The sequence below is a fragment of the Archocentrus centrarchus genome, chromosome 20 (genome assembly GCF_007364275.1).
Source record: "Archocentrus centrarchus isolate MPI-CPG fArcCen1 chromosome 20, fArcCen1, whole genome shotgun sequence".
NCBI classification, from domain to species: domain Eukaryota; kingdom Metazoa; phylum Chordata; class Actinopteri; order Cichliformes; family Cichlidae; genus Archocentrus; species Archocentrus centrarchus.
In genome coordinates, this window is record NC_044365.1 from 23,426,767 (window position 1) to 23,451,227 (window position 24,461).

General features: G+C 41.8%; 1 protein-coding gene across 1 annotated transcript in view; it reads right to left on the reverse strand.

Annotated features, from left to right (window-relative positions):
- Positions 1-13,586, reverse strand: part of malrd1 (MAM and LDL receptor class A domain containing 1) — a 71,657-nt gene extending 58,071 nt beyond the window's left edge. Inside the window, exons 1-7 of the mRNA XM_030757047.1 lie at positions 13,409-13,586; positions 12,632-12,763; positions 12,462-12,550; positions 12,223-12,387; positions 8,479-8,575; positions 3,320-3,451; positions 1,046-1,198 (exon numbers count right to left, since the gene is read on the reverse strand). Coding sequence (XP_030612907.1) covers positions 1,046-1,198; positions 3,320-3,451; positions 8,479-8,575; positions 12,223-12,387; positions 12,462-12,550; positions 12,632-12,763; positions 13,409-13,586 — 946 coding nt within the window. The remainder of the gene's footprint in view (positions 1-1,045; positions 1,199-3,319; positions 3,452-8,478; positions 8,576-12,222; positions 12,388-12,461; positions 12,551-12,631; positions 12,764-13,408) is intronic.
- Between the last annotated feature and the right edge of the window lie 10,875 nt (positions 13,587-24,461).

Sequence of the window (24,461 nt, forward strand, 5' to 3'; positions counted from 1 at the left end):
CAAATTACGGAAGTTTCCCAGGAGGAATAGCAAAATGTGAAGGTGCTGGGAGATGGTCTTAAAATTATGAGAGAACTCAGCATAAACATGAAAAACACCACAATGGCCATGATGATGTCCCTCGGTGATGTCATGGTGGCTAAGTCCATTTTTTGTACTGGATGGATGCATTGAAGGAAGGAAGAGTGGAATAAGAGATGCTGTTCGACTTTGTTGAGCAGTGCGTTGGCGGTTCTCATGTTTAAAATGTATGAAAAGGCACAAACAGCTTGAATAGGCTGGTGAAATCATTCTGTCTAATGCTGTACAGTATGAAGTGGTGGCGTGATGAAGTTGAAATGTTTTCTTGGCTGATATAAAGTGTCTCACTGCCAAATAATCACTCTTTGAACACACCACATACCTGCGCATTGTCACGAATGAGATAAGTCTTTGAGCGGTCACAGACACCTACATCTTCAAACAGATGCTCCCACCAGGCTGTGTGTCATTATTTCACAAAGCTTCAATTTAGAGTCTGCATAGCCACCTTACAGACCATTTTTTCACAGCATCTTCACACAATCGACATAACAACAACAACAGATGGTGCCTGCATGGAGTCAAACTGCAAGCAGACTACTTGTTAAATCCATCCCCAGAAGAGTTAATTCTCTTCAGAGAAAAAGATGTGATGAAGCATAAAATACAGTTGCATGTTGTGGTACATAAACCTAGAAGAGACTACTGCAGACTCTTCTTTATTTCCGTGAATAATGTTAATATGCATAATGGGTATGGCATATGTCCTTTCTATTATTCAGATGGCTGAGAAAGCATTTTGCCATGAAGCGCTTATCTCACAAAAGACACAGACAGGGAATCTTCTTCCACAAAACCTCAATTTAATCAGTAGATAATATTATCTTTTCCCATTTTCTTTCTGGTCAGAATCCAATGAAATCACTTTATCAGCTTACCACATTTCCATTCTCTGTTTCACTGGCTGCATGTCTCACATGGTGGCATTATTGTAGCAGATTAGCCATGTGTTTGTTTTCCTTACCTTCAGTGCTGTTTCTAGAGTGGTCCAGTGGTGGTGGGCGACCATAGTAGTCTGGAGGTACCTCCAGTGATGAGCCCCTGACCCAGTCAAAACCATCGCCGAAGGTGAGCTCATACCAGCCACAAGAACCATTCTCAAAGTCACACTCAGAGGCTAAATATGTTGAGACAATGGAAATAATTAAATAAAAGTGAAGCTTGGAAGAGTTCAGTTTAGAGTTTAGAGTTTAGTCTTCTAGTGACCCTAATGAGCCTCGTAAAAAGCATGTTTTGTCAAATTATGAATAGGTCAGTAATAAAATTTTAATCCCAGGTTTTACTGCTGAGGAAGATTTTGCAATGCCCAAATCAATGACCAATCCAAATAATTTACAACTTTTTTAAAAATCTGGTTCCTTGATTAAAAAGCATGATTTCTCAAAGATAAGGCTTAAAGTATCAAAACTAGAGGCCACAATATAAAACCTGAAGTTCTGATGCATTTTAGTTCTCCTCATTTTTAATTTTTTTCCCCACATTTTGTGAACCACCTGTCACTAATATGTCTTCCCATATAATCCCTGCTGTTCCCCATTCAATCATTCAATTGTATGTCTTGTGAGCCATGTTGTAAGCCATTGCAAAGCTGTTCTCTCCCTCTGTTTTCTTGTTTTGCTTCTAGCATCCAGTTTCCAGGGTCTCCTGTTGGTACCATTACACAAGGTTGTTGTATTTTTTATATATTTTTTTTAATACTTTTATACACTTAACTATTCATATGAATGGGTGTGTCCAAGTATATATATATAACCTTCTTTATTTTTCAACACAACCTGAACTTCCTTGTAATTACTTTGTAGTTTTCAGGAAGAGTTCTCCAGGCTTCTTGAAAGCTCTGTTGTGAAGGTTGGCCTGTTTTGTTCTGTTCTCTGTCAAGATGATCCCACACAACTTCAATAATATTGATGTCTGGGCTCTGGAGAAGCTAATTCATGACAGACATTATTCCATTGTCTTTTTCTATCCAGGTATGCTTTTACAGCATTGGCAGTGTGTTTGGGATCATTATCATACTGGAAGATAAAGTCGTTGCCAATCAGACCCTTTCCTTTGGTATTGCATGCTGGATCATTATACTTTTCACATGATACTTTTCACAATTCCATCAGTTTTGACAAGATCCACAACACCACTGGCTGAAATAAAGCCATAAACCATGAAGGAGCCTCCACTGTGTTTTACAGATGGCTGTAGACACTGACTGTTGTATTCACTGTGATAATTTGAACCAAAAGTTTCAAGTTGTTACCATTGATTTTCAGTCCAGTTTATGTGTAATTTGGCATAGCTCAGCCTTTTTCTCCATGTTTCCCTTCCTTAAGAATGGCTGCTTGACAGCGACCCTTAAATTGACCATTTCTTATGAGGCTTCAGTGAATAATAGATGGATCAACTAATCAGCTAGCCAGATGCATCTCTCAGCTCCTGCGTCATGTCTTTGCTAATAGCTCATTCGGAATCACCTTGTTGGTACAAACATCCTAATGTATTCCTGTCAAACTGTGTTTTGTGGAATTTTTTGTAATGGGAGTAATGGGAACAAATTGTGTTTTTGCAACAAACACAAAAAACAAAAAAGTGTCTAAAGATGCAATTTTAGGTGATTCTTGTGTTTTTCTTCTTTTTTTTTTTTTTCATTGAATAACAAGGAAATTATCGTGTAAAGACAAATAGACTAACTCATAGTGCAGAACTATAAATCTTAAAGTGTGAATGTGGTATAAGATGATTAAATAAAATATTTACATCCAGTCCATCCATCCGCTTCCGCTTATCCTGTTAAGGGTCGCGGGGGGGCTTGAGCCTATCCCAGCTGTCATAGGGCGAGAGGCAGGGTACACCCTGAACAGGTTGCCAGCCTGTCACAGGGCTAACACAGAGAGACAAACAACCTTTCACACTCACATTCACACCTATGGGCAATTTAGAGTAGCCAGTTAACCTAACCCCAGTAAGTGCACGTCTTTGGAATGTGGGAGGAAACCGGAGTACCCGGAGGAAACCCACGCCAGCCGAGAGATATAATCCCTCCAGCGTGTCCTGGGTCTACCACGGGGTCTCCTCCCATGGATGCTGCCCATCCAGTCCAACCATATTTAAAAATAAGAGGAAGCATAAAATACAGTTCATAATAAATAAACCAGGAATCATAATGCCAGATGAATAAAAATCATCAAATGTCTTTCAGTGTGATTTGGTTAATTTTTATTTGTTAATTTTGTAATAAGATTCTTACGGCAGCCGGCTTCATCCTCTCCAGAGGGACAATGTGTGGTGAAGTCACACACTTTGCTCTCCTCGATGCACTCCCCATCACCACAGACAAACCACGAGGGAGGGCAAGCAGGAAGAGGGGACACACTTCCACCTATAGCGGGGAGCAACAAACAAGACATTAGTACCTTTAGTACATGCACATATAAAGAGTTACAGTTGCTAGCACTGACTCCCAGTTTAAGCATTAAAAAAGTCTCTTGAGAGATCCAGGTTATTAATAAAGATGAGCTTTACTGTGCCAAGAGAAGAGTACATTAGCTGTGTTATGGAAGATTAGATTCAACTGTTAAGTAGTGTCTGAAGTTTGATCAATATCATCTAAGACCTTATCACTGAAATGAACTCAGTTTCATTCCTCTTATTAAGAGTATTGGAAACATTTGCAGAATTACCTAATTTATAAATGGCTTCTGGCTGGCTACTAAAATGAAGTCTTTCAAAGGCTGTTTTCCTGTTGTAGCCAAGTTTTAATGTTTGCCTTTGAAAAGAGATAAGCAATAAATATACACTGAAAAGGATTAAAACTGAGAAGGATTTGGATTAATGTAGCATTAAATGGTGAAACTAGTCCGTCAGGTTTTGTTAAGAATTTGAGTTTAGTTCATCTTTGCTTCCCGTTTATATTTTTAAAGTATTTCATACTTTGAAAATATACAATAAATACTTTGTGCATCTCCCTTGTTTTTGTTGGGGTTTTTTAATGTGTGGCCCCACCCTGATTGTTTTCACCTGTGTCCAATCAGCCCTGTCAGTCTTATTTCTCCCACTGTCTGTGTCAGTTTGTCATTTCTCTTCCTGTTTATCATTCACCCCCCCTTTCCAGAGCTTTGGGGCTCTTCCGCTCCTCTGTCTTCCTGAACCATGTCCCAGAAATCAGTCTCAACAGGCCAGGTTGAAGGAAGTCTTAAGTCCTAACACAGGACAGAGAAGAGACAAGGCTTGCCAGAGGAGATATAAATGAGGATGCACAGGCGTGCTGAATTGTTTCTGTATATGATGTCCTGTCACATTAAGCCCCTTTGTGGTCCTAAATATAAATCATGTCCCAAGCACTGTTGCATCAGAAATCATGAAATGCAGCAGTAATTTATGCAGTTGTGACGAATATCGTGTTTAACTGAAACCTCTTTAAAATGAGGGTCAGAGGTGAGGATTTGATTTTGTTAAATGCCTGCTATCTCGACTCCTCTCTCCTCTTGTTTCTTCCTCGCCTCATCTGCTCTCATCTTTTGTGAGATGGAATAAGACACGAGGAGAGGAAGCAAGGAAAGGCAATTTGGGAAATGAGAAAGGGGGTTGGTCAGCATGTCTGTTCTATGCCTGTTTATTAGTCCCTGCTGTTTCCAGAGCTTTGGATTCCTGCTGGTGCATTTTTTTTTCTGTTGGATTGTCTTTTTTGTTGAATTCAATTTGGCTAATCTTGCCTTCACTCAGCAGCAGTTTCCTTTTTTTATTATGTCTCCCAGTCCACTGTGTGTCCACATTCTAAACTGCACATTACAGCTGCTTACAAATTATTGTTACATACAACTATTTGCAATGTGAAGAATGGCATCGCAGGTACAAGCAGCAGAACTGGTTCCTGGCCTCTCTCTTAGAGATAGGATGAGGAGTTCGGTCATTCAGGAGGGACTCAGAGTAGAGCCAGCTGAAGTGGTCCGGGCATCTGACTGGGATGCCTCCTGGGTTAAGTGTTCCAGGCATGTCTTACTGGGGCGAGGCCCCCAGGGTAGACCCAGAACATGCTGGAGAGATTGCATCTCTCGGCTGGTCTGGGAATGTCTCACTGTTCACCCAGAAGAGGCGGAGAAGGAGGTCTGGGTTTCTCTGCTTAGGCAGACATTTACTTACTTGCACTAAGCATCCTGAACATATCAGGATATTTAAGCACTTGGTTAAATGAAACACTCAGTGGATGTCAGATTAGCTCATGGTGTCAGCAGGCCGTCATATACCTTAAGACTGAAATTCAGCAGCTGGGGTTTGAGTCCAACCTGTGGCCTTTTGCTGCATGTTTTTCTCTACTTTCCTGTCTTCTCTTCACTGTCGCACTATCCAAGAAATACAGAAAGCCCCCATACCACCCCACCCAAAAAAATGATTGGCCTACTAACATTTAACTAAAACTACAATCTTGTGCAAATTTTAACCAAGCACTTCTGAAGCCTAAACTTAACCAGAGGTATGAGTCATGATGCAAACTCTTCACAATCATTCACTCCGAACACAGTGGAATATTATATCATCAGAAATAGCATGCTTGAAAAAAGGGTTCTGTCTGCAAGCTTGCACATTCAGTTTGAGAACTGTGAATATGAACTCCTGTGCAGCACATAAATGAAAAACAAGCAGTGCCACGCACCACAAACACTGCCCTTGGCAGATGTTTTAGCTGATATGACCATCAGTCTCACAAATGTGTCACTCTCTGAGATAACATGCTCATAATTTTCCTTTGACCTTTACCTTGAGGTCAAGATCACCGAGATTCAAACTGGTGGTGTGAATTTGAACATCCTAGGTGACATTGTTTTTAGAAAACTTCACCTCTGACCTTGACCCAGTTATGACAAGAATTTAATCAGGTGTTCCGGGAGTCACTGGCCATCTTTTGTGCAAATTTGGAATGAATCAGACTGCTAGTTTTGCTGCAATATTGTTAACAAACAGACAGACAAACATACCAAAAATAATACACCGTTCCCTCCTCTGGGGGTGGGGTAATAACAACTGCAACATAACACAACAAATAGTTACACCAGCTTAAGTTACAGCAACTTATTTCCAAAGCTGCATCCACACGATTACAGGTCAAATGCAGTGGCTGTGTTTTGATTAATTTTGACAGTGCACTTAATGTGAAATTGCTGATGTTATGAAGCCATCACTGAGTACCAGTCAAAAGTACAGTACCAATCAAAGGTTTGGACACCTGGGATGAATAATAAATGATATTTAAAAAATTGTCTATAGGTTTGAGGTTAGCAAGTTTAGATGTGAGCCACTTATTAAAACAATGCCTTCCATAAAGTGCACAGCTCAGGTCCGTATTTTAATGTGAAACCCATTACCTTTTTTCTCTCCAGAACTGGAGTTTTGACTGTAAAAAATAAAAAAAAAATCACATTAACTTTAGTTTACAATTTGACTCTAATGGGCTCTGTCCATTGTGCACTATTCAGCATTTGGTGTAATGCATTTTATGTAATTAGAGGGACAACAACCACTCTTTTTGGAAGCGTTTAATAAATCCACCGTGAGTGCAGAAGACAGATGGAAGCAAAGGGACCATGAGCCAAGGTGACACTGAACTGTCTCATCTACTTAGACATGCCAAACTAGGCTTGGTGACGCTTCATCACACTCAAGTTTGCAACAGTAGTGACAAGATGTTTTGCATTTATTAAATACTTTTTGCCACTTCTTCCCCATTTGGGAGCAGCAAAAAAAAAAAAAAAGGCTGTAAACACAAAACTAACAACCTTGATATTATACAGAAAGCATATTGCACACAGTTCCCTGTTTATACAGCACTCCAGCATTCACTCCTCCCCTGAGCACTGTTTAAATCTTCACTGTCTCCTGAAAAAAATAATGTCCCATTAGCTGCTGCCCTGGTGCAGGTAATATATAGGCCTACTGGGATTGACCAAAAACAATGAGCTGAAAATGCTGAGAGCAACTCTTCGCATACAGATTGCCACTTTATCCACTGTTTATATTAAAAAAAATAAATAAATATTTGAGGATTTTTTTAGTCACAGAAATGAAGCTTACTTAGTAAGGCTCTCTGGTGCTTTACATTGTGTATTTTCTTCCTGCTTTTAACATACAAAACCTCTGACTGGGAGTTCGTTTTTTTTCCTGTTAACCTATTCGCATTCAATGTCCATGAGTCCTTCCACTGAGCTGCTCTGCCCCACATTGCATCCTCCCACACCAAAGTCCCATCATCAGGGGTTATTATTTTACAGCTTGTGGCATTAGTAACCTCTTAAAGACACAACGTCACAACGAAGTCTAATCACCACCAACACCTCACATACTTCTTTAACTTTTCCTTCTTATGCACAACATGTCAAACATGTAATCGCTCAGTAAGCCTTCTTTCTTTTGAGTCTCTACTGACTGAAATATTTGTCTACAGGAAAGTTACTCAACATACAAAGTTGCCAAGGATGATCAAACATAGGCAATTCGTCCTGTCCTTAAGCACCATGGGGGGAGAAACTGGATTAAGTATTTACAGTAAGAAGTTCAATGAAAGAAGAAGTGGAATGTACAAAGTAAATCAGAGGCTCACAGGAATGTTGTTGTTTTTTCAAATATTATTTACAAATTCCTGAAGGGGGATGTGGTTAAACTTTAAGAAAATCCAAAAAACATTTATAGAGAGAGTTCACTCAGAACCACAATTTTTAGCATCAGGGTTCACACAACACAACAAACATCGAGCTCTATCCTCCAGGATAAATGATCTGGTTTAGATAAGTGCACACAAAGTAAAGGTCCCTCAGACACTCTTGGAAAACTGTAACTAAGGACATCAGTTTAGTCTCCAGAGGAAGCTAAAGAGGCCTAATGCAAGTCCAAGGCTGTACTCTAAACAAGACAATCAATAAAAAGGTTTAACTGCTGTTTATTTTATGGTCAGAGAGCATGAACAACATACTATACTGGATGAATAATGGGGTTGTGGAGATGCTATGCTTTGTGCCTGCAGCTAAATAAAATAATATATTGTGAAGCGACATGTTCAGATTCTGTCCGAAATGCCAACTGGACAGTGCTTTATTGAACGCTCCCAGCCAAGATATTGAACCACATCATATTCATCACGAAGCTGCAGGCAGTACGCTACAGCTGACACAAATAACCCTGTACATTGTAGCACCAACCGCTCCATATTCAGTGCAAGAAAAGGTGCGCCAAGCACTTTTTTAACGATCCAGTTATTCTGTTATGAATGCCGTCCTGGGTGTTTTAGCACCCTCCCTCCCTGGCATCGGTATTCAAAACAAGTTTGTGGGGGTCTGTTTATGTGCGGCGATATTTCAAAATGTCAGGGTGTGAACTTGTGCCTTCTGTGCAGTGTGATGTTATTAATGGTAGCCGTACCAGACACAGTCCCGCAGCCAGGGCTGAAGGATAAGTCATCGATGGCCAGGACCTCAGAGGCCTCGCTGTCAGCTGAAAATTCCCCTCGAATCACCACCTGGTAGATAAAGTAGGAAAAAAGAGATAAGATAATACTCAGCCACCACTTTTAATTTACACCATCAGTTTGCTTTGGTTATCATGTGTACATGCAGTATGTGTAGTGCATCTCCACATGTAATGTTTACTGTGTACATGTCTGAAGCTGACAACTCTCCTTGTAAACTAAGAGTCTGTGAGCCTATGGACATGTTAGTGGGCAATTAGTAGGAAGAAAAGACAATTAAAACAAAGAATAAAATTACCAAGAATAAAGTCAAAGAATAAAATCACCAAGACAGAAATATGACAAAAATAAGACTGACAGAAGTTATTCATAACAGTTTTAGAAAGTCATCTAAAAGATGAAAAAGAAAAGATGATAAAGATATGGTTAACGTGTAGTCACCCCAGTTCAGTGTGTTAGAATGCTCACATTTACTTACTTGCACTAAGCATAAACACACAGCTTAAGGCTGATGTGAATGTCATTATCTCTGTAGTTCAATTTGACTCACTGTTCACAATTTGACTCACTGTAAGAGACTCAGGTCAGATATGTGACTTTCAAGCTTCCTTCACACTGAATAAATAAATAAGACCTTTACCTGGTGAAGGACCATATATGAAACTGTCACAAATCAAAAGTAGAAAAGAATGACAGAAACTGATCTTTTCTACTTTTGATTTGTGCCAGTTTAATATATGGTCCTTTACCAGATAAAGGTCTTATTTATTTATTCAGTGTGAAGGAAGCTTTAAAGTCACTTATCTGACCTGAGTCTCTTACAGTGAGGGTTTTGTTGAGAGGAGCTGACAGATAAACTCCAAAATGGTCCGTTGCATTCTAATATTTTGGATAAATTATTTTCCAGTGACACTGTTCCTGTCAGCAGCAGCACAGTGGCGTGGTGGTTAGGACTGCACCTCACAGCTAGAAGGTCTGGATTTCTGTGTGGTGTCTGCATTGTCTCCCCGTGTCTGCGTGGGTTTCCTCCGGGTACTCCAGTCTCCTCCCACAGACCAAAGACATGCAGTTACTGGGGTTAGGTTAACTGGTGATTCTAAATTGCCCATAGGTGTGAATGTGAGTGTGTATGGTTGTCTGTAGCTCTGTGTTAGCCCTGCGACAGGCTGGTAACCTGTACAGGGTGCACCCTGCCTCTTGCCCTATTACAGCTGGGATGTCCTTCAAGAAGCCTGGAGAAATATTCCTGAAGAGTACTTAATGAAATTATTAGAAAGCTTCCCTTAGAGAGTTCAGGCTGTGTTGAATAAAAAAGGTGGTTAGAATGGTACAAACTCTTTTTTTTCCCTTATATACTGTATTTCCATGTATGTTTGCATATATTTCCCATTTTCTTAGATACATATAATGAGGGGTGGCTCAAGACTTTTGCACAGCACTGTAAATGTGCCGTTGTTTTAGTCAGCTTAGTACATTAACTCTGATATTTAAAAAAAAAAGGTATAAAAATACAAATATAAAAAATAACAAAAATCAGGCTACGTAAATGAACAGAATTGAGCACAAAGATGTGCAGTGTAAATGAAGCTTTAGTCAGAGTGCTATCAGAATAATATCATAGATACACTGATCAAAGTCCACAGAACAGTGTTATCTACATCAGTGCAGCTTTACAGCCTGTCATTTACGACTGATCTAAACAAGCAGTAGACTGTGTCATAATGGCTGCTCAGAAAAATAGAATTTCTATCAGTCACACATCTCAGATGTTTTTTTTACCTCCCACAAGTGAAAATTGAGGTCATGAAAGTAATACAATCTGGAGCGATGAGTTTGCATAACTGTTTATTTAGGATTTCACAGCTGAACCAGAGTGTTTATCTGATCCAGACAACGTGCTCTCGCTTTCTCAAAATCTCGAGTGTTTTTATCCACAGATTCAATAGAAGCAGCTCAACAAAATACTCCTTAATCATATCACAGATTAGATTTTTCAGGCTCCAGCTTCTGCCATAACAGTTATATGGGTGTTATATTTGTCGTTCATCTAACAAGCTTCAAGCTGACCAAAGGAAAAGTTCTTCAGTGACACAGTAAAATTGCAAACCAAATCTCAAAGTGCAGCCCATAAAGCAAACAGACTGAAACAGAAATCATGGCAAATAAAAACCCAATTAACTAAACTGCCTTTGAAACAGGAAGTAGATTAATGGAGGGGAAAGTGAATGTTAGCAGCGAGGTGACCTCCCTTTAACCCCCTACATCACAGAACTGAGCTGGCACTCATCAGTGACAGATGGTGAAGGCAGAGAAGAGGGGAAGGTGACACACTGACATTGTCTCAGGACACTGAAAGGACACAACAGCAGGCTTCCAGATGGCCTCTTAAGATTAGGTCAATACGCTCTCAGTGGACATAAAAAGCTTCCGTAGTGCAGCTTACTTCTTCTGTGATGACTTTGCTAGTTTCGAGAAACTCTATACTGTATTTGTAATGCTATATACCAAAGGCATCACTAAAGTGGGTCCTGAGTCATTAGCTAATTATCTGGCGTCATCCGTAGGAGGGACCTCAGGCCACAATATGGCTTCAGGACATAAATTATTTTAGTTTATATGTTCCTATGCACAATGTTTCACAGATAAAGTTGGTTTGTTTATCACATTGGTTGCAAGGCTTAATGGGAACTTGATGGCATCAGAGTTCATAATCAACGATGGTACTGTAGGTGGATGTGTTTGTTTTTACCCAAGGATGCCCTCCACAAGATGATCCTGAGCTCCTATGTAAATGCTCAGCTTCTTAGCTGCTAAATGCACCATCCTTTTTGTTGCTAACTTTGTATGTGTGTGCTACCTGGCTCATTTTTTTCTTTTTTTTTCACCAAAAACACCTGCGTGCTGTGGTTGAAAAATGACTCAGATAAGAGAGTAAGTCGAGAAAGCAAAGATGTTTGGCTGCAAATCCAAAGCAATGGGATCCACAAAGTTGAGGCTAAATGCTATCAGGTGATGATTCTCTGCAGTTTTATTTAAGAAAAAAAAATATTAATAGCAGCTTTAAGATCATTTAAATTAAATTAAAGATAGTGTATAGTGTCAAGTTGAAAACACTACTTAAATAACTGCTTGTAGTACTTGTTTTCATTCAGTAAACGCACTAGTGAGCATCGATCAAAGGATTTAATGCGTATATTTTTCTTTTCTTGTGCCTCCATCATCTGTTCTCAGGTTTTGCTGATCATTTGTTTTCATTGTGGGCACGAATGAGCTGCAAATTAACTGAGTACTGACTCTTTCCTTTTGCAGTTCTGCTCAGAAGCAGTGCAGAGTACGAGACACAGCTACAGTGATACTGAGCTACACTATGAAAGGATCAGTATGATTTGGTGCATTTGCTAAAAACTCATATTTTAAAATATTAAAACTAGAATTAAAAAAGCCTCTTAAAATACTGCACAAAGAATACTGTACAAGGAATGGGAAAGGAGAGAGTAGTAGCACTGCTGGGGCCTAAGGTAATAATACATTTGATTAAGCGCTAAAAAAGTGGAGTCTGGGGTATTTAATGACTGATTTAATTTGTATGAATTAGACAATTAAATACTAATATAACTGAGACCATTTGTGGTATCTTGAGCTGATATGCCACACGCCGTTAGTGTTACAATGTTCGACGTAATTAGATTGTTACAGACCTGAAAACTGTGATTCCTGGAAAACCATATGACTTCCCGCACCCATGTATCCTTCTGTAGTTGACTCAAGGGTTTCCACACCACAGCGCTCTGACTCGTTGGATGAGTCTGAACTGTGACCTGAAGATCTCCATGTGTTGCTCCAACATAATAATAAAAACTCATCTGATGAGCAGAAATGTAAAGAAGGTCATCAATTGATTGTTGTGATGGCGCTGGTTTATTGCAGATTCTGTTACCTGGCAGGTGTGGCTGGGTAGGAAGACTGGACTTCTCAGGTCTGCTATGGTTCTATTTCCTCTGACAGGTGACAGGGACAGAAAATGTGCTGAGGGAGAGATGAAGAAAATTTAAAGAAAACTTTCATAATAGGTGTTTGTTCCCAGGTGGAAATGCCAGCTGCTCCAACCTGACATGCTGTTTGTGTGGTCATGTTTGAGTCCAGCGACCTCAGTTGTCCTGGTCCAATGAGGCCTTATTCCTGAGCTTTGGATCAGGTCACAGAATCCCTTCTCAAAGTCACACCTCTTGTATGAGGAACCTGCAGCAGAAAACAGAAACACCTAAAACGCACTGCTTCTCTTGTTTTTGGGCCTCTAATGGAGTTTACATTGATAAATGAGTACCCAGATGATGGAAGCCTGCCATGAGGCAGCAGTGCTAACCACCATGCCACTGTGCTGCCCATGATTAATATTAATAATATTAATATTAATATAGTAATATTATTATATTAACATGACATCAATTAACTTTGCAAAAAATAGCTGGTAGAAACATCCTCCAAAGAGCTACATTTATACTTGGAGTACATGTCGGAGCCTGTACTTTTTCAGTTTTACTTGAGTAAGTTGAATCTGTATTTTACTTTTACCAGACTATTTTTTAACACAATACTTCTACTTAGGTGATAAATGTGTGTACAGTACGTTTTCTATATCTTATGGCACATTATGCACATGTTCATCCGAGTTTTCTCAAAGGGATGGAAGCTATTCTCCACTGCATTTACAATACCAAGAAAATGTTTAATTCACTTGTACACTTACAAACTCTGTGAACTGCAACCTGCTTATGGATAAAATTTGATTTTACTCTCATCCAAAGCAGATTTTTAATACCGTCTGCTCCTTATAGATTCTCCTTCATGCAATTCCTTCAGAATTATGGTTCACATTTTACTCACAGTTGTTTTCATCGCTGCCATCTCCACAGTCGTCTGTGAAGTCACACACACAGTCCTCAGCCACACACAGTCCCTGAGAGCAGGAAAACTCCTGGGTCGAACAGGTGCTGACAGCCACTGGGTTGAACACCAAAGTGAAGGCCAACGCCAGCCACACCAGGCGCAACGGTGACGCCATCAGCAGGTTATTGTTTGCCCGTCAACTAAAATACCTTATTTTAACGTCCAAACGAAGCATGTTGCTGTCAGGACATGAGGAAGAATTCCAGGTGTGGAGCAGCTTTTCCTCACTGTGTACAGTTTACTTGGATCACAGATTAATACTGTACGTGTGTTCAAGCTGCGTGTTGTAAAGAGCAATAAATGTCTTTTATTGCTGTTACTCAACCCAATATCACAGCTCATGTGTTTCCAAGTCCACATTTTGGTGCCTTTATCTTTTTGAAATGGCTTTTGACTTGACCTTAGATACAGAGATGAATTTTGGAGAGGGTTAAAGGTTAAAGTTTAACATTTGGGGTATTACTATACAGAATCACTTTTGGAAGATAGAAAGATGGAAACAATACCAGTTAGGCTATAGCAAGTGGAAAATAATATATGTTTTATACACTATATGAAGACAGATCCTGTGATGAGTCACAAATACATAAAATGAAAATAATACATATCAGGGGTGTAACTCGGGACATGGCTATGGGCCCCTTGAACACCATACATCTGGCACCTTTTACTTAGTAACTATGGGTGAAATGACACCTATTTTTAGCTTAGGCTTTATTAATTTAATGATTATTTAAAGGGGCAATGAATGCTACTTCTGGCATCCTTTACTCAGTACCTGTGCACACACCCACCTGCAGTGTTTTGTCACTATCTTGCATAATTGTGAAACTGTTTTTTCTTCTGTCACACCAATCCTCAGCATGTCTTCCTTCACTACATCCTTAAATCTTCTCTTTTCCTCCTGCCTGACAGCTCTATTTTCAATATCCTTTGTCCAATATATCCACTATCCCTCCTCTGCACATGTCTAAACCATCTCAGCTTTATCTCTCCAAATTTGTCTCTCAGTCTGAGCTGTCCCTCTGATATACTCATTTCTAATCCTGTCCATTCTGGTCACTCCCAATGAAAATTTTACCATCTTCAATTCTGCCACCTCCACCTATGCCTCCTGTCTTTTTGTCAGTGCCACCGTCTCTAAAACTTGCATCGTAGCAGGTCTCACTACCATCTTGCAAACCTTCCCTTTACCCTTGCTGCTATCCTTTTGTTATAAATCATCCCTGGCACTCATCTCCACCCACTCCACCCTGCCTGCTTTGGATGATTGGCCCCAGGTATTTAAACTCATTCACCTTCACTGCCACTGCTCCTTGCATCTTCACTCTTAACCCTGTCACCCTCTCATTCACACATGTATTCTGTCTTGCTTCAACTAACTTTTCATTCATCTTCTCTCCACAGCATACCTCCACCTCTCCGGGCTCTCTTCCACCTGCTCCCTACTATCATTACTTATCACAGACTTCTGCCTGATCTCATCTGTCAACTTGTCCATCACCATTGCAAACTAGAAGGGGCTCAGAGCACCCTGATCTAATCCCACCACCACCTTGGACCCATCTGTCACTTCTACTGCACTGGGACACTCCTGACTTCCTCATGCAGTACCACAGTTCCTCTCTTGCCACCATATCATATGCTCTCTCCAGATCCACAAAGACACAGTGAAGCTCATTCTGACCTTCTCCATACGTCTCCATCAACACTCTCAAAGCAAAAATCACCTCTGTGCTGTGCTTTCTTGGCATGAGGCCATACTGCTCTTTCCTATATCTTCATGGTATGGCTGATCAGCTTTATCCTTCTGTAGTTACCACAGCTCTGCCCATCACCCCTCCTACTCTCCAAGACAGTGTTAAACAATCTGAGTGCTGGGGATGTTGCCACCACCAGGACTGTGCTCCTACATCACTGTGTGGCACAGACGCTGCTCTGCAGAGGGTGGTGAAGGCTGCACAGAGGACTGTCGGAGTCAGCTTCTCCACCAACATGGACATTTACACCCACAATTACTGCTGCTGTCAATTTTATACTGTAGTTCATATTTATTTTTTATGTATGCATACATGTATATGTGTTTATATGTATATATTTCCTTTAAATTATTGTTAGTTTTTTTGTATTTATATTTATTCTTCTTTCATCACTGAAACTGTCATAAATATTACATGGGCAACACTGAGGACAGGATTTCATTCCATTGCATGCAAATGTGATGCGAATGACAATAAAGAATCCTTGAATCTAGTTAAAAAGTCTACTTCCCTCTCTCCTAGACATTTCCATACTTTCTGTGTTAACAAAATGTGTTCAAAGGAACAGACTAGGTACTCAATACCAACTTTGTGTTGTTTCTGATGAAAGCAGTTGCCTCCAGGACCAAATTTTGTCACGAAGACCTTTGGGCTGTAAATGAATATTCAGCTGTCACTGATGGCATTAGTTTAATTTGGATATTTCTGTCTTGCTTCTACTGACTTTCCTTGACTTTTAATGAGAAAAATATCTACCATCTCAGCTTGGGTGTATGACAGCTCTCTTACTCTCAACAGTGATAGTCACACTCCAGTTCATTTCATTTTTACAAGTTCAGCAGTTTTGTCACAAGGTTAAGCTACTCATAGCCCTTTAGAGACTTTCTTTCAAAAAAGAAATCAATTCATCCATTTTTGGAAGGGCTTATCCAATACTGAGTCATCTGGGGGCTGCAGCCTATCCCAGCTGAAGGGCTGCGAGATGGAGGATACAGCCAGGATATGCACCCAGGGCTAACACAGCAACAGACAAACTTTCATGCTCACATTCACACCTACGGCCAATTTATAATCACCAGTTAACCTAACATGCATGTTTTTGGGCTGTGGGAAGGAAGCTGGTGTACTCCACGAAAACCCCAGGAACAGGGAGAGCATGCAGACTCTGCATGGGGGGTATCCCACCACACACACACACACACACACACACACACACACACACGCACACAATCACACACACACACACACACAGACATGCACACACACACACAAGGTTTGACTATTCAATGCTGATTATGCCAAATCCTCAGAGCTAAAAAAAAAAAAAATCATAGCAGACTGACTCACAAGGTGAAAACAATACAAGCTCCACTTTTGAGGCTGTTAAAAACTTAACTCACTGTCCTGTCTGTATGGTAAATATAAAGCTATGATGGCACTCTGGCCAAACATCATTGTGAGGGGGTGCCAAAAATTCTTCTTTGCAGGTAAAAACCCTGCCTTATCAAGCTTACCTAAGCAAGTAGGCAATTCCAGTGCTTTGGGTAAGCAGAATATTGAGTCTACGGGATACAGTTACTGTATGCATACAAGTATCCAGTTATGTTGAGCAGGTAGCTTTAATAAACAAATGCTAACAAGACTTATAGAAAAACCTGCAAAGAAATATATTTACTCAAGATATAATACATTAGTTCTAATCAGTTAGGTGAGATGGGGAATATATGAGCTGCTTTAAGAGGATCATTAACTGTGTCAAACAGGGCTCAACTCTTCTTTACAGTGAGGCATAATTTTATTTCAGAGCAATCAATAAAGACAGCGCCTTAACACAGACAAGCAGCAAGCCAGGACAAGAGTTGGTGTGGTTCAAATGAAATTAACCTTGAGAGAAAAGGCAAGCTTGACGGCCCCAGTGGGGGATGAGGAACCAGCAGAACAAGGAAAATATCACGTCTGGATTGACCCCTATTGGCAGCGAGCGTGCCACATGCAATACCGAGACCCGCAGGATGTTGTTTCTAATAGCAAACAGCAGTCAATCATTTTAACAGTTTCAGGATGTAGAAGTGGAAAGCATTTTGCGGTGAGGATGATTGTCATTTTATTCCAGTTTTTACATGTGGTAGGAAGGAACAAGAGCAACAATGTGGTCAATCATGGTGATTCACAACCACAATTAGCTGATTTCAACAAGAATCTGTGATTAATATCTGCCAGCAAAGAACCACGCACAAAACTTCACTGCTCTGTAACTCAAAGTAGGAAGTCATTAAAAAAATTTTAAAAATTTCACAAGGAGCATAATATTCAGAGCAGCTGGACATAAAAGTAGTCTGTTACCGAAATGGTGATACTGCTCAATTAAATTTAACCTCACAAAATGAATAGAAGGGTGTAGCCCGGTGAAAAGAAAGCTACATTTTCCCAAACTGTTTATTCAATGTTCAGTATTATATTTGTGTGGGGAAGGGTAAAAAGAAAAAAAAGAGAGGTTATTCGCTTTAATACACATTTCCGATTTTATTTTGAAAAGTTCTAACTTCCCTAGTTACATGAGATTTCTAAAATCCTATTGGAGGGAGAAAATGTGCCCTGCCCTCCCCTCACCGAGCAGGCACGGTGCAGCTAGAGCGGACACCCCAAGTGACGTGAGCGAGACGAGAGCGAAGTTTCAGAAAGGAACGAAGTGAAGAGATGTGCTTTTCCCATTTCTCTGAAGTGGTTGTGGGAGAAAGTAAGGCCGATTGAAACGGCGAGCGACAAGTTAATACAGCTTGACCGTTCGCTAGTCGTCTTGGTGAGTAGACGCAACAGGAGCTGTAGCTAAGCTAAGATAGCAAACCTAGCATTAGCACGTCGGTCAGTGGGGTGTGTCGCCGAGAGTGGTGCTAACAGGGGACGGGTATTCTTGATTGATGCTAATTGGCGGTATTAAAGTTAATCGTGTTTTAGTGCTGTGTACTTAAAAGTGAGTGTATTTCATGTTGCCCAGTGAATTGAGTCTGCGAATGTTTTGTTTTATGCAATTAAGTACTGTAGTGTGCGTAATTGTTGTTTGTAAAGTAGTTCAATGATAAGTTATTCAGTGTTTTGTGAGAACCCTTTATGCATAACCCATTGTGAGAAAAGTTGCATAGTAGGAAGATGTAGTTGTGGTTTGCATCAAAATATGGCTACCCACAATTGTAATGCCAGAACTGTGTGCAATAAGGATTTATTGTTACGCAGGCTGGGTTTTTTTCCGTGGATCCCTTTTGACAGCTGAACCTGGACTCAGGATTTCCTCCGTGACGCGGAGGTGGCGAGCTACCCAAGGACCCGTTGGTTTTGGATGTCGATAGAGAACTTCACTCATTCCTCCCCTGGTACAAGTGAACCTGTCGCCTGTGGTAGGATTGATATAAACACACACAGTCATTGACTATTGCACACCAACTGTGCTGGGTGAGTGCAAGAGGAGATTCCAGACTTAACTCACTATTCTTCGGATTGGAGACGGAAGTGATCACGTGACTGTTATCGCTCACTGCGTGGGTGCCTGATCACGTGACTGGGGAATCGTGACTGAATTTGATGAGACTCAGGTCCACAGTGAGCTATAAGGAAAGACTTGTTGTTATTGATATCGTTTCATTTCTCACACTGATTGTGAAGACATGCCTACATGGTTGTGACTTCTTTGTTTTCTTTTCTTATCCTTGGATTATGATGTTTTTTATGAACACTGTTTTGAGACCCCGGGGTAGAGTGTATTGAAATTACCACTGTGGTAAATCCGTTAAGTATTTTATTTTATTCTATTTGTAGTTGCCTGTTAATTGTGTGTTTTCCAACAAAGTTATCAAACCCTCTCAAATCTCCAGCTGTTTCCTTGAGAGTCCCGCATTTTCTGGTTCTCCCTTCCCGAACTTAGTCACTGGTCCAGTCTCCGCGTCGCAGGCGTGGGCTACAGAATTCTTGGCGAGCACAGCCAGGAGAACCAGAGGGTTAAATAATTTTTCCCTGCAAATGAGTACTGACTTTGATAAAAAAAAAAAAAAATGGATATTGTTCAGAAACACTCTATAAAGGTCCCTAATGCTGTGATCATCAGTGGAATAGCTGGAGACGAGAAGGTTGAAGAAATTACAGATTATCTAAAACAATATGGTTCCATTAATAGGATCATACATGTAGATGAGCAAACCTCTGATCTCTACCCAAGCCTAATCGTAGAGTACAACACAGGGACTGCTGTGGAGGCATTAGCACCATTACTGCCTTTCATTCACAGAGCTCATGATAGTGGCATTAGCTATCATGTCCAATCCCTTGCTAGTGTTTATACACAAGCAGTTGGGAATAGTACCACCCAGTCCTACCTCACTGAGCTTAAAAACTTAGCTAAGGTAAGTGGGAGAGACTATGCTGATGTTCTCAAGGACATGATGTCCCAAATCAGCGAATCTATCACAGATCTTGTGCGTTCTACAACTGAGAGACTAGATAGAATACCCCAAATAACGGAGACCCCCACAACTGAGGAACTAGACAGCCCCCCTCAGTTAACTGAGACAGAGCATGCTACAGTTGCACCTCCTGTTAGGAGTACCGCCATGAAAGTAAGTACAGCACCACTTCCAGTTGAAGGTGGTGGGACACAGATTGCTCCAGCCCTGACTACACATGACCTCAATCCCCCAGAAGTGCAGCGTGTAGTAGTAGAGCACATCGTTAAAAGAGATGACAGTATGCTGCAGATGCAGTCTTCACTGAGACTTCGTGCATTCTCTGGTAAAATTCCCAGACCCAGTCATGAACCCGACTATGACACCTGGCGCTCCAGTGTTGAACTGCTTATGAGCGACCCCTCCATGTCAGAGCTGCAAAGATCTAGGAGAATCCTTGAAAGTCTCTTACCTCCAGCAGCTGATGTGGTCAGACATCTAAACTCCAACTGCTTACCTGCCGAGTATCTTCACTTACTCGATTCTGCTTACGGGTCTGTCCAAGATGGCAGTGAATTGTATGCCAAGTTTCTTAACACACTACAGGATGTAGGTGAGAAGCCGTCTACATATTTGCAGCGACTTCAAGTGACCTTGAATTTAGCTGTCAGAAGAGGTGGTGCCTCTAGCGAAGAAGCAGACAGACACCTCCTCACACAGTTCTGCAGAGGATGTTGGGATAATTCCCTCATTTCTGATCTGCAGTTAAAGCAAAAGAGGGCAAGTCCACCAACATTCCCAGAGTTGCTTCTGCTACTACGCACAGAAGAAAATCAACATGCAGCTAAAGCTGACCGAATGCGACAACACCTTGGCACTACCAAACAGAAAGTGGTAACACAGGTGCAATCTGTACACAGCTGTGAAGGGAAACAGGATGGGTATACTGCTTTAAGCACACTCACCCAAGAATTGACTAAGCAGGTGGCTGAGATCCAAAGTCAATTAGCGACCCTGACTACTGCGCAGCCCAAAGGGAAACCTTCCCATGCTAAAAGAGTTTGCGGTGAGAGGCCGCAGTGGAAACAGAAGTCGGGGCAGCCAGTCAAACAGCTGGCAAACCAAGTTGCTAAAAGTCAGAGCCCCAAACCGAAACCATGGTATTGTTTTCATTGTGGGGAAGACGGACACATTAAATCCAATTGCGGAAACCACGCAAACCCAGGCTTGGTCACTGAAAAAAGGAAATTGCTAAAGGAGAGACAAAGAAAATGGGAGACAGAAAACCCCACCTCTGCAGTTGAACATTTAAACTAGAACCAGTCTCTATTACGGGGCGAATGGGGACTCTAGCTGGCGAACAATGTCCCGCTAAACCTAAGCACAAGAAATATGCTAATCTTAAGCAGTTCTTCCCTAGGGGACTAGCCCACAAGTTGCCCAAAGGATTAGTGGGGTCCAAATGTACTGCTTCTGTAAGCATAGCTGGTGCAGACTTCAACTGTCTCCTGGACACCGGTTCCCAAGTGACCACCGTCTCGGAAACATTTTACAAACGCCACTTTCCAGACAAAAGCCTTAAACCCCTCCATGACCTTTTGGAGGTGGAAGGTGCAGCTGGACAGTCTGTCCCTTACCTAGGCTACATAGAAATGTGCGTCACATTTCCAAAAGACTTTCTCCAAACTGACATTGAAATACAAACTCTTGCTCTTGTTGTCCCAACCATCCACCCTGAAAACCAAACACCAGTATTAATAGGGACCAATACATTGGATGTCCTCTATGAGAGGTACTTGGGCAGCAACAGTGTTGATTACCAACCTGATACCTACGGGTACAGGGCAGTCTTAAACACACTTAAACTGAGACACAGACAAAATAAAGATGGTAAAGTAGGCTTAGTCACCTTGCAGGATAAGATGGCCGTTGTTATTCCCGCAGGGCACACTGTTGTTCTTGAAGGGTCTGCAACTGTCCACTGTTCTCTAACAGACAAATGTGCCATAGTTGAGCACCCTGCACAGTCCTCTTTACCTGGCGGCATTTGTGTTAAGAGCTGTTTGATCACTCTTCCTGCATGTGCCCCCTACAAAGTTCCTGTCATTGTCACAAATGAATCAGATCAGGATGTTACCATCCCACCTACCTGTGTAATTGCAGAACTTGGCGCTTTCCACTGTGTCATCTCCCAGCACAGTGTAAGCAGCACCAATAACTCAGACAAATCCCCAGGAACAGAGTTGAGCTTTAACTTCAGTGACTCTCCCATCCCACCTGAATGGGAAGAGCGAATCTCCAAAAAGTTGAATGAGATTCCTGAGGTTTTTGCTCAGCACGACCTAGATTTTGGGTGTACGGATAAAGTGAAGCATCACATCAAGCTTCACGATGAGACTCCCTTTAAACACCGAGCTCGTCCAATACATCCACAGGACCTTGAGGCAGTCAGGAAACATCTGCAGGAGTTGCTCGCTGCAGGTGTGATCAGGGAGTCTCAATCGCCCTATTCATCACCTATCGTTGTTGTGAGGAAGAAGAACAATGACGTGCGTCTATGCATAGATTATCGGAAGCTCAACCTTCATACGATAAAAGATGCTTACGCACTGCCAAACCTGGAAGAGACGTTTTCAGCCTTAACAGGATCCAAATGGTTTACCGTGCTCGATCTCAAATCTGGGTACTACCAGATTGAGGTCGATGAGGCTGATAAACCTAAGACAGCATTTGTCACTCCATTAGGTTTCTGGGAGTTTAATCGCATGCCACAAGGCATAACTAATGCCCCTAGCACCTTCCAGAGGCTCATGGAAAAGTGTGTAGGAGACATGAACTTAAAAGAAGTTTTAGTCTTCTTGGATGACTTGATCATCTTTTCAAAGACTCTGGATGAACATGAAAGCCGGCTTATGCGTGTACTCAGCAGGCTCAGGGAGTATGGGCTCAAGCTGTCACCGGAAAAGTGTAAGTTCTTTCAGACCACCGTCCGTTATCTGGGACATGTTGTGTCTGAAAGGGGAGTTGAAACAGACTCAGAAAAGATTGAGGCTTTAAAAACCTGGCCAAGACCCAAGAACCTGAGAGAGCTAAAGTCCTTCTTAGGATTTGCAGGCTACTATCGCCGTTTTGTTAAGGACTATTCAGCCATTGTCCAGCCTCTAAATGAGTTGACTCGCGGGTACCCACCTCTCCGCAAGGGTTCCAAAGTCAAGGTGAGTTCTGAATATCTTGACCCCAGACAACCCTTTGAGGGTCGGTGGACCCCCCGTTGCCAAAAAGCATTTGAAACCATCATAGGTAAACTTACCTCAGCCCCTGTTCTTGGTTTTGCAGACCCAAAGCAGCCCTACATTCTGCATACGGATGCCAGTACCACTGGCCTTGGTGCGGCATTATACCAAGAGCAGGAGGGCCAGCTCAGGGCTATTGCTTTTGCTAGTCGGGGACTTTCCAGAAGTGAATCCCGGTATCCAGCCCATAAGCTGGAGTTCCTTGCTTTGAAATGGTCAGTTACAGAGAAGTTCCATGATTATCTGTATGGAGGCCAATTTACTGTGGTTACAGATAGTAACCCTCTGACCTATATACTCACCTCAGCAAAGTTGGATGCCACGAGCTATAGGTGGCTTGCCGCCCTGTCGAACTACTCCTTCAAGCTCCAGTACAGAGCTGGCAAGCAGAATCTGGATGCTGATGGGCTTTCCAGAAGGCCTCATGGGGAACTGTTCATGGATGCTCATTCAAAGAAGGAGCAAGAACGCATCAGTCGATTCATGCAACACCACTTGGCCGAAACTGGAGCCACTGAGGTGGTTGACCAGGACGCCGTCCAAGCAATCTGTCAGAACCAACTTGCTAAGGTGGCGGATGGTGCCTGTTCCAGTGGCTGTGATATCACTCTCGTTGAGTCTCTGGCAATCTCTGCTGAAGCCATTCCTGAAAGCTACATTTCAGAGGACAGATATGGCTTACCCCCGATTCCTTCGTTATCTCGAGCAGAGATCAGGGACAAGCAAAGATACGATCTAGCTATCAGAGAAGTCATAGCACAAATTGAGTTGGGGGAAACGCCTTCCCCCACATCCCGCAAAGAGCTCCCCGATCTTCCCTTTTTGCTACGGGAGTTGAATCGCTTAGAGCTCCACAACGAGGTGCTATATAGAAGGAGACAAGAGTCAGACCAGGTGACCTATCAGTTGGTCCTCCCTGAAGAACTAAGAGCTTCGGTGCTACACAGCTTGCATAATGATATGGGTCATCCTGGTATTGACCGGACCCTAGATCTCATCAGAACTAGGTTCTACTGGCCAAGGATGGCTGCAGAGGTAGAGCGTAAAGTAAAAACTTGTGGGCGCTGCATACGCAGGAAGAGCCCTCCTGAGAGAGCAGCTGCCCTGGTAAATATTAAGACTTCTCGACCATTGGAATTGGTCTGCATGGACTTTCTTAGTCTAGAACCAGATCATAGTAACACAAAGGACATCCTGGTAATGACGGACCATTTTACTAAATTTGCGATCGCTATGCCCACACCCAACCAGAAAGCTAAAACCGTTGCTAAGTGCTTGTGGGACAATTTTATTGTCCATTATGGCATACCAGAACGTCTACACAGTGATCAAGGGCCTGATTTTGAGTCAAGGTTGATTAAAGACCTATGTGAGGTCTCAGGCATTCAAAAAATTCGAACCACTCCATACCACCCAAGGGGTAACCCTGTGGAGAGGTTCAACAGGACGCTATTGAGCATGCTGGGGACACTGGAGGACAAACAGAAGTCTCACTGGCGAGACTTTG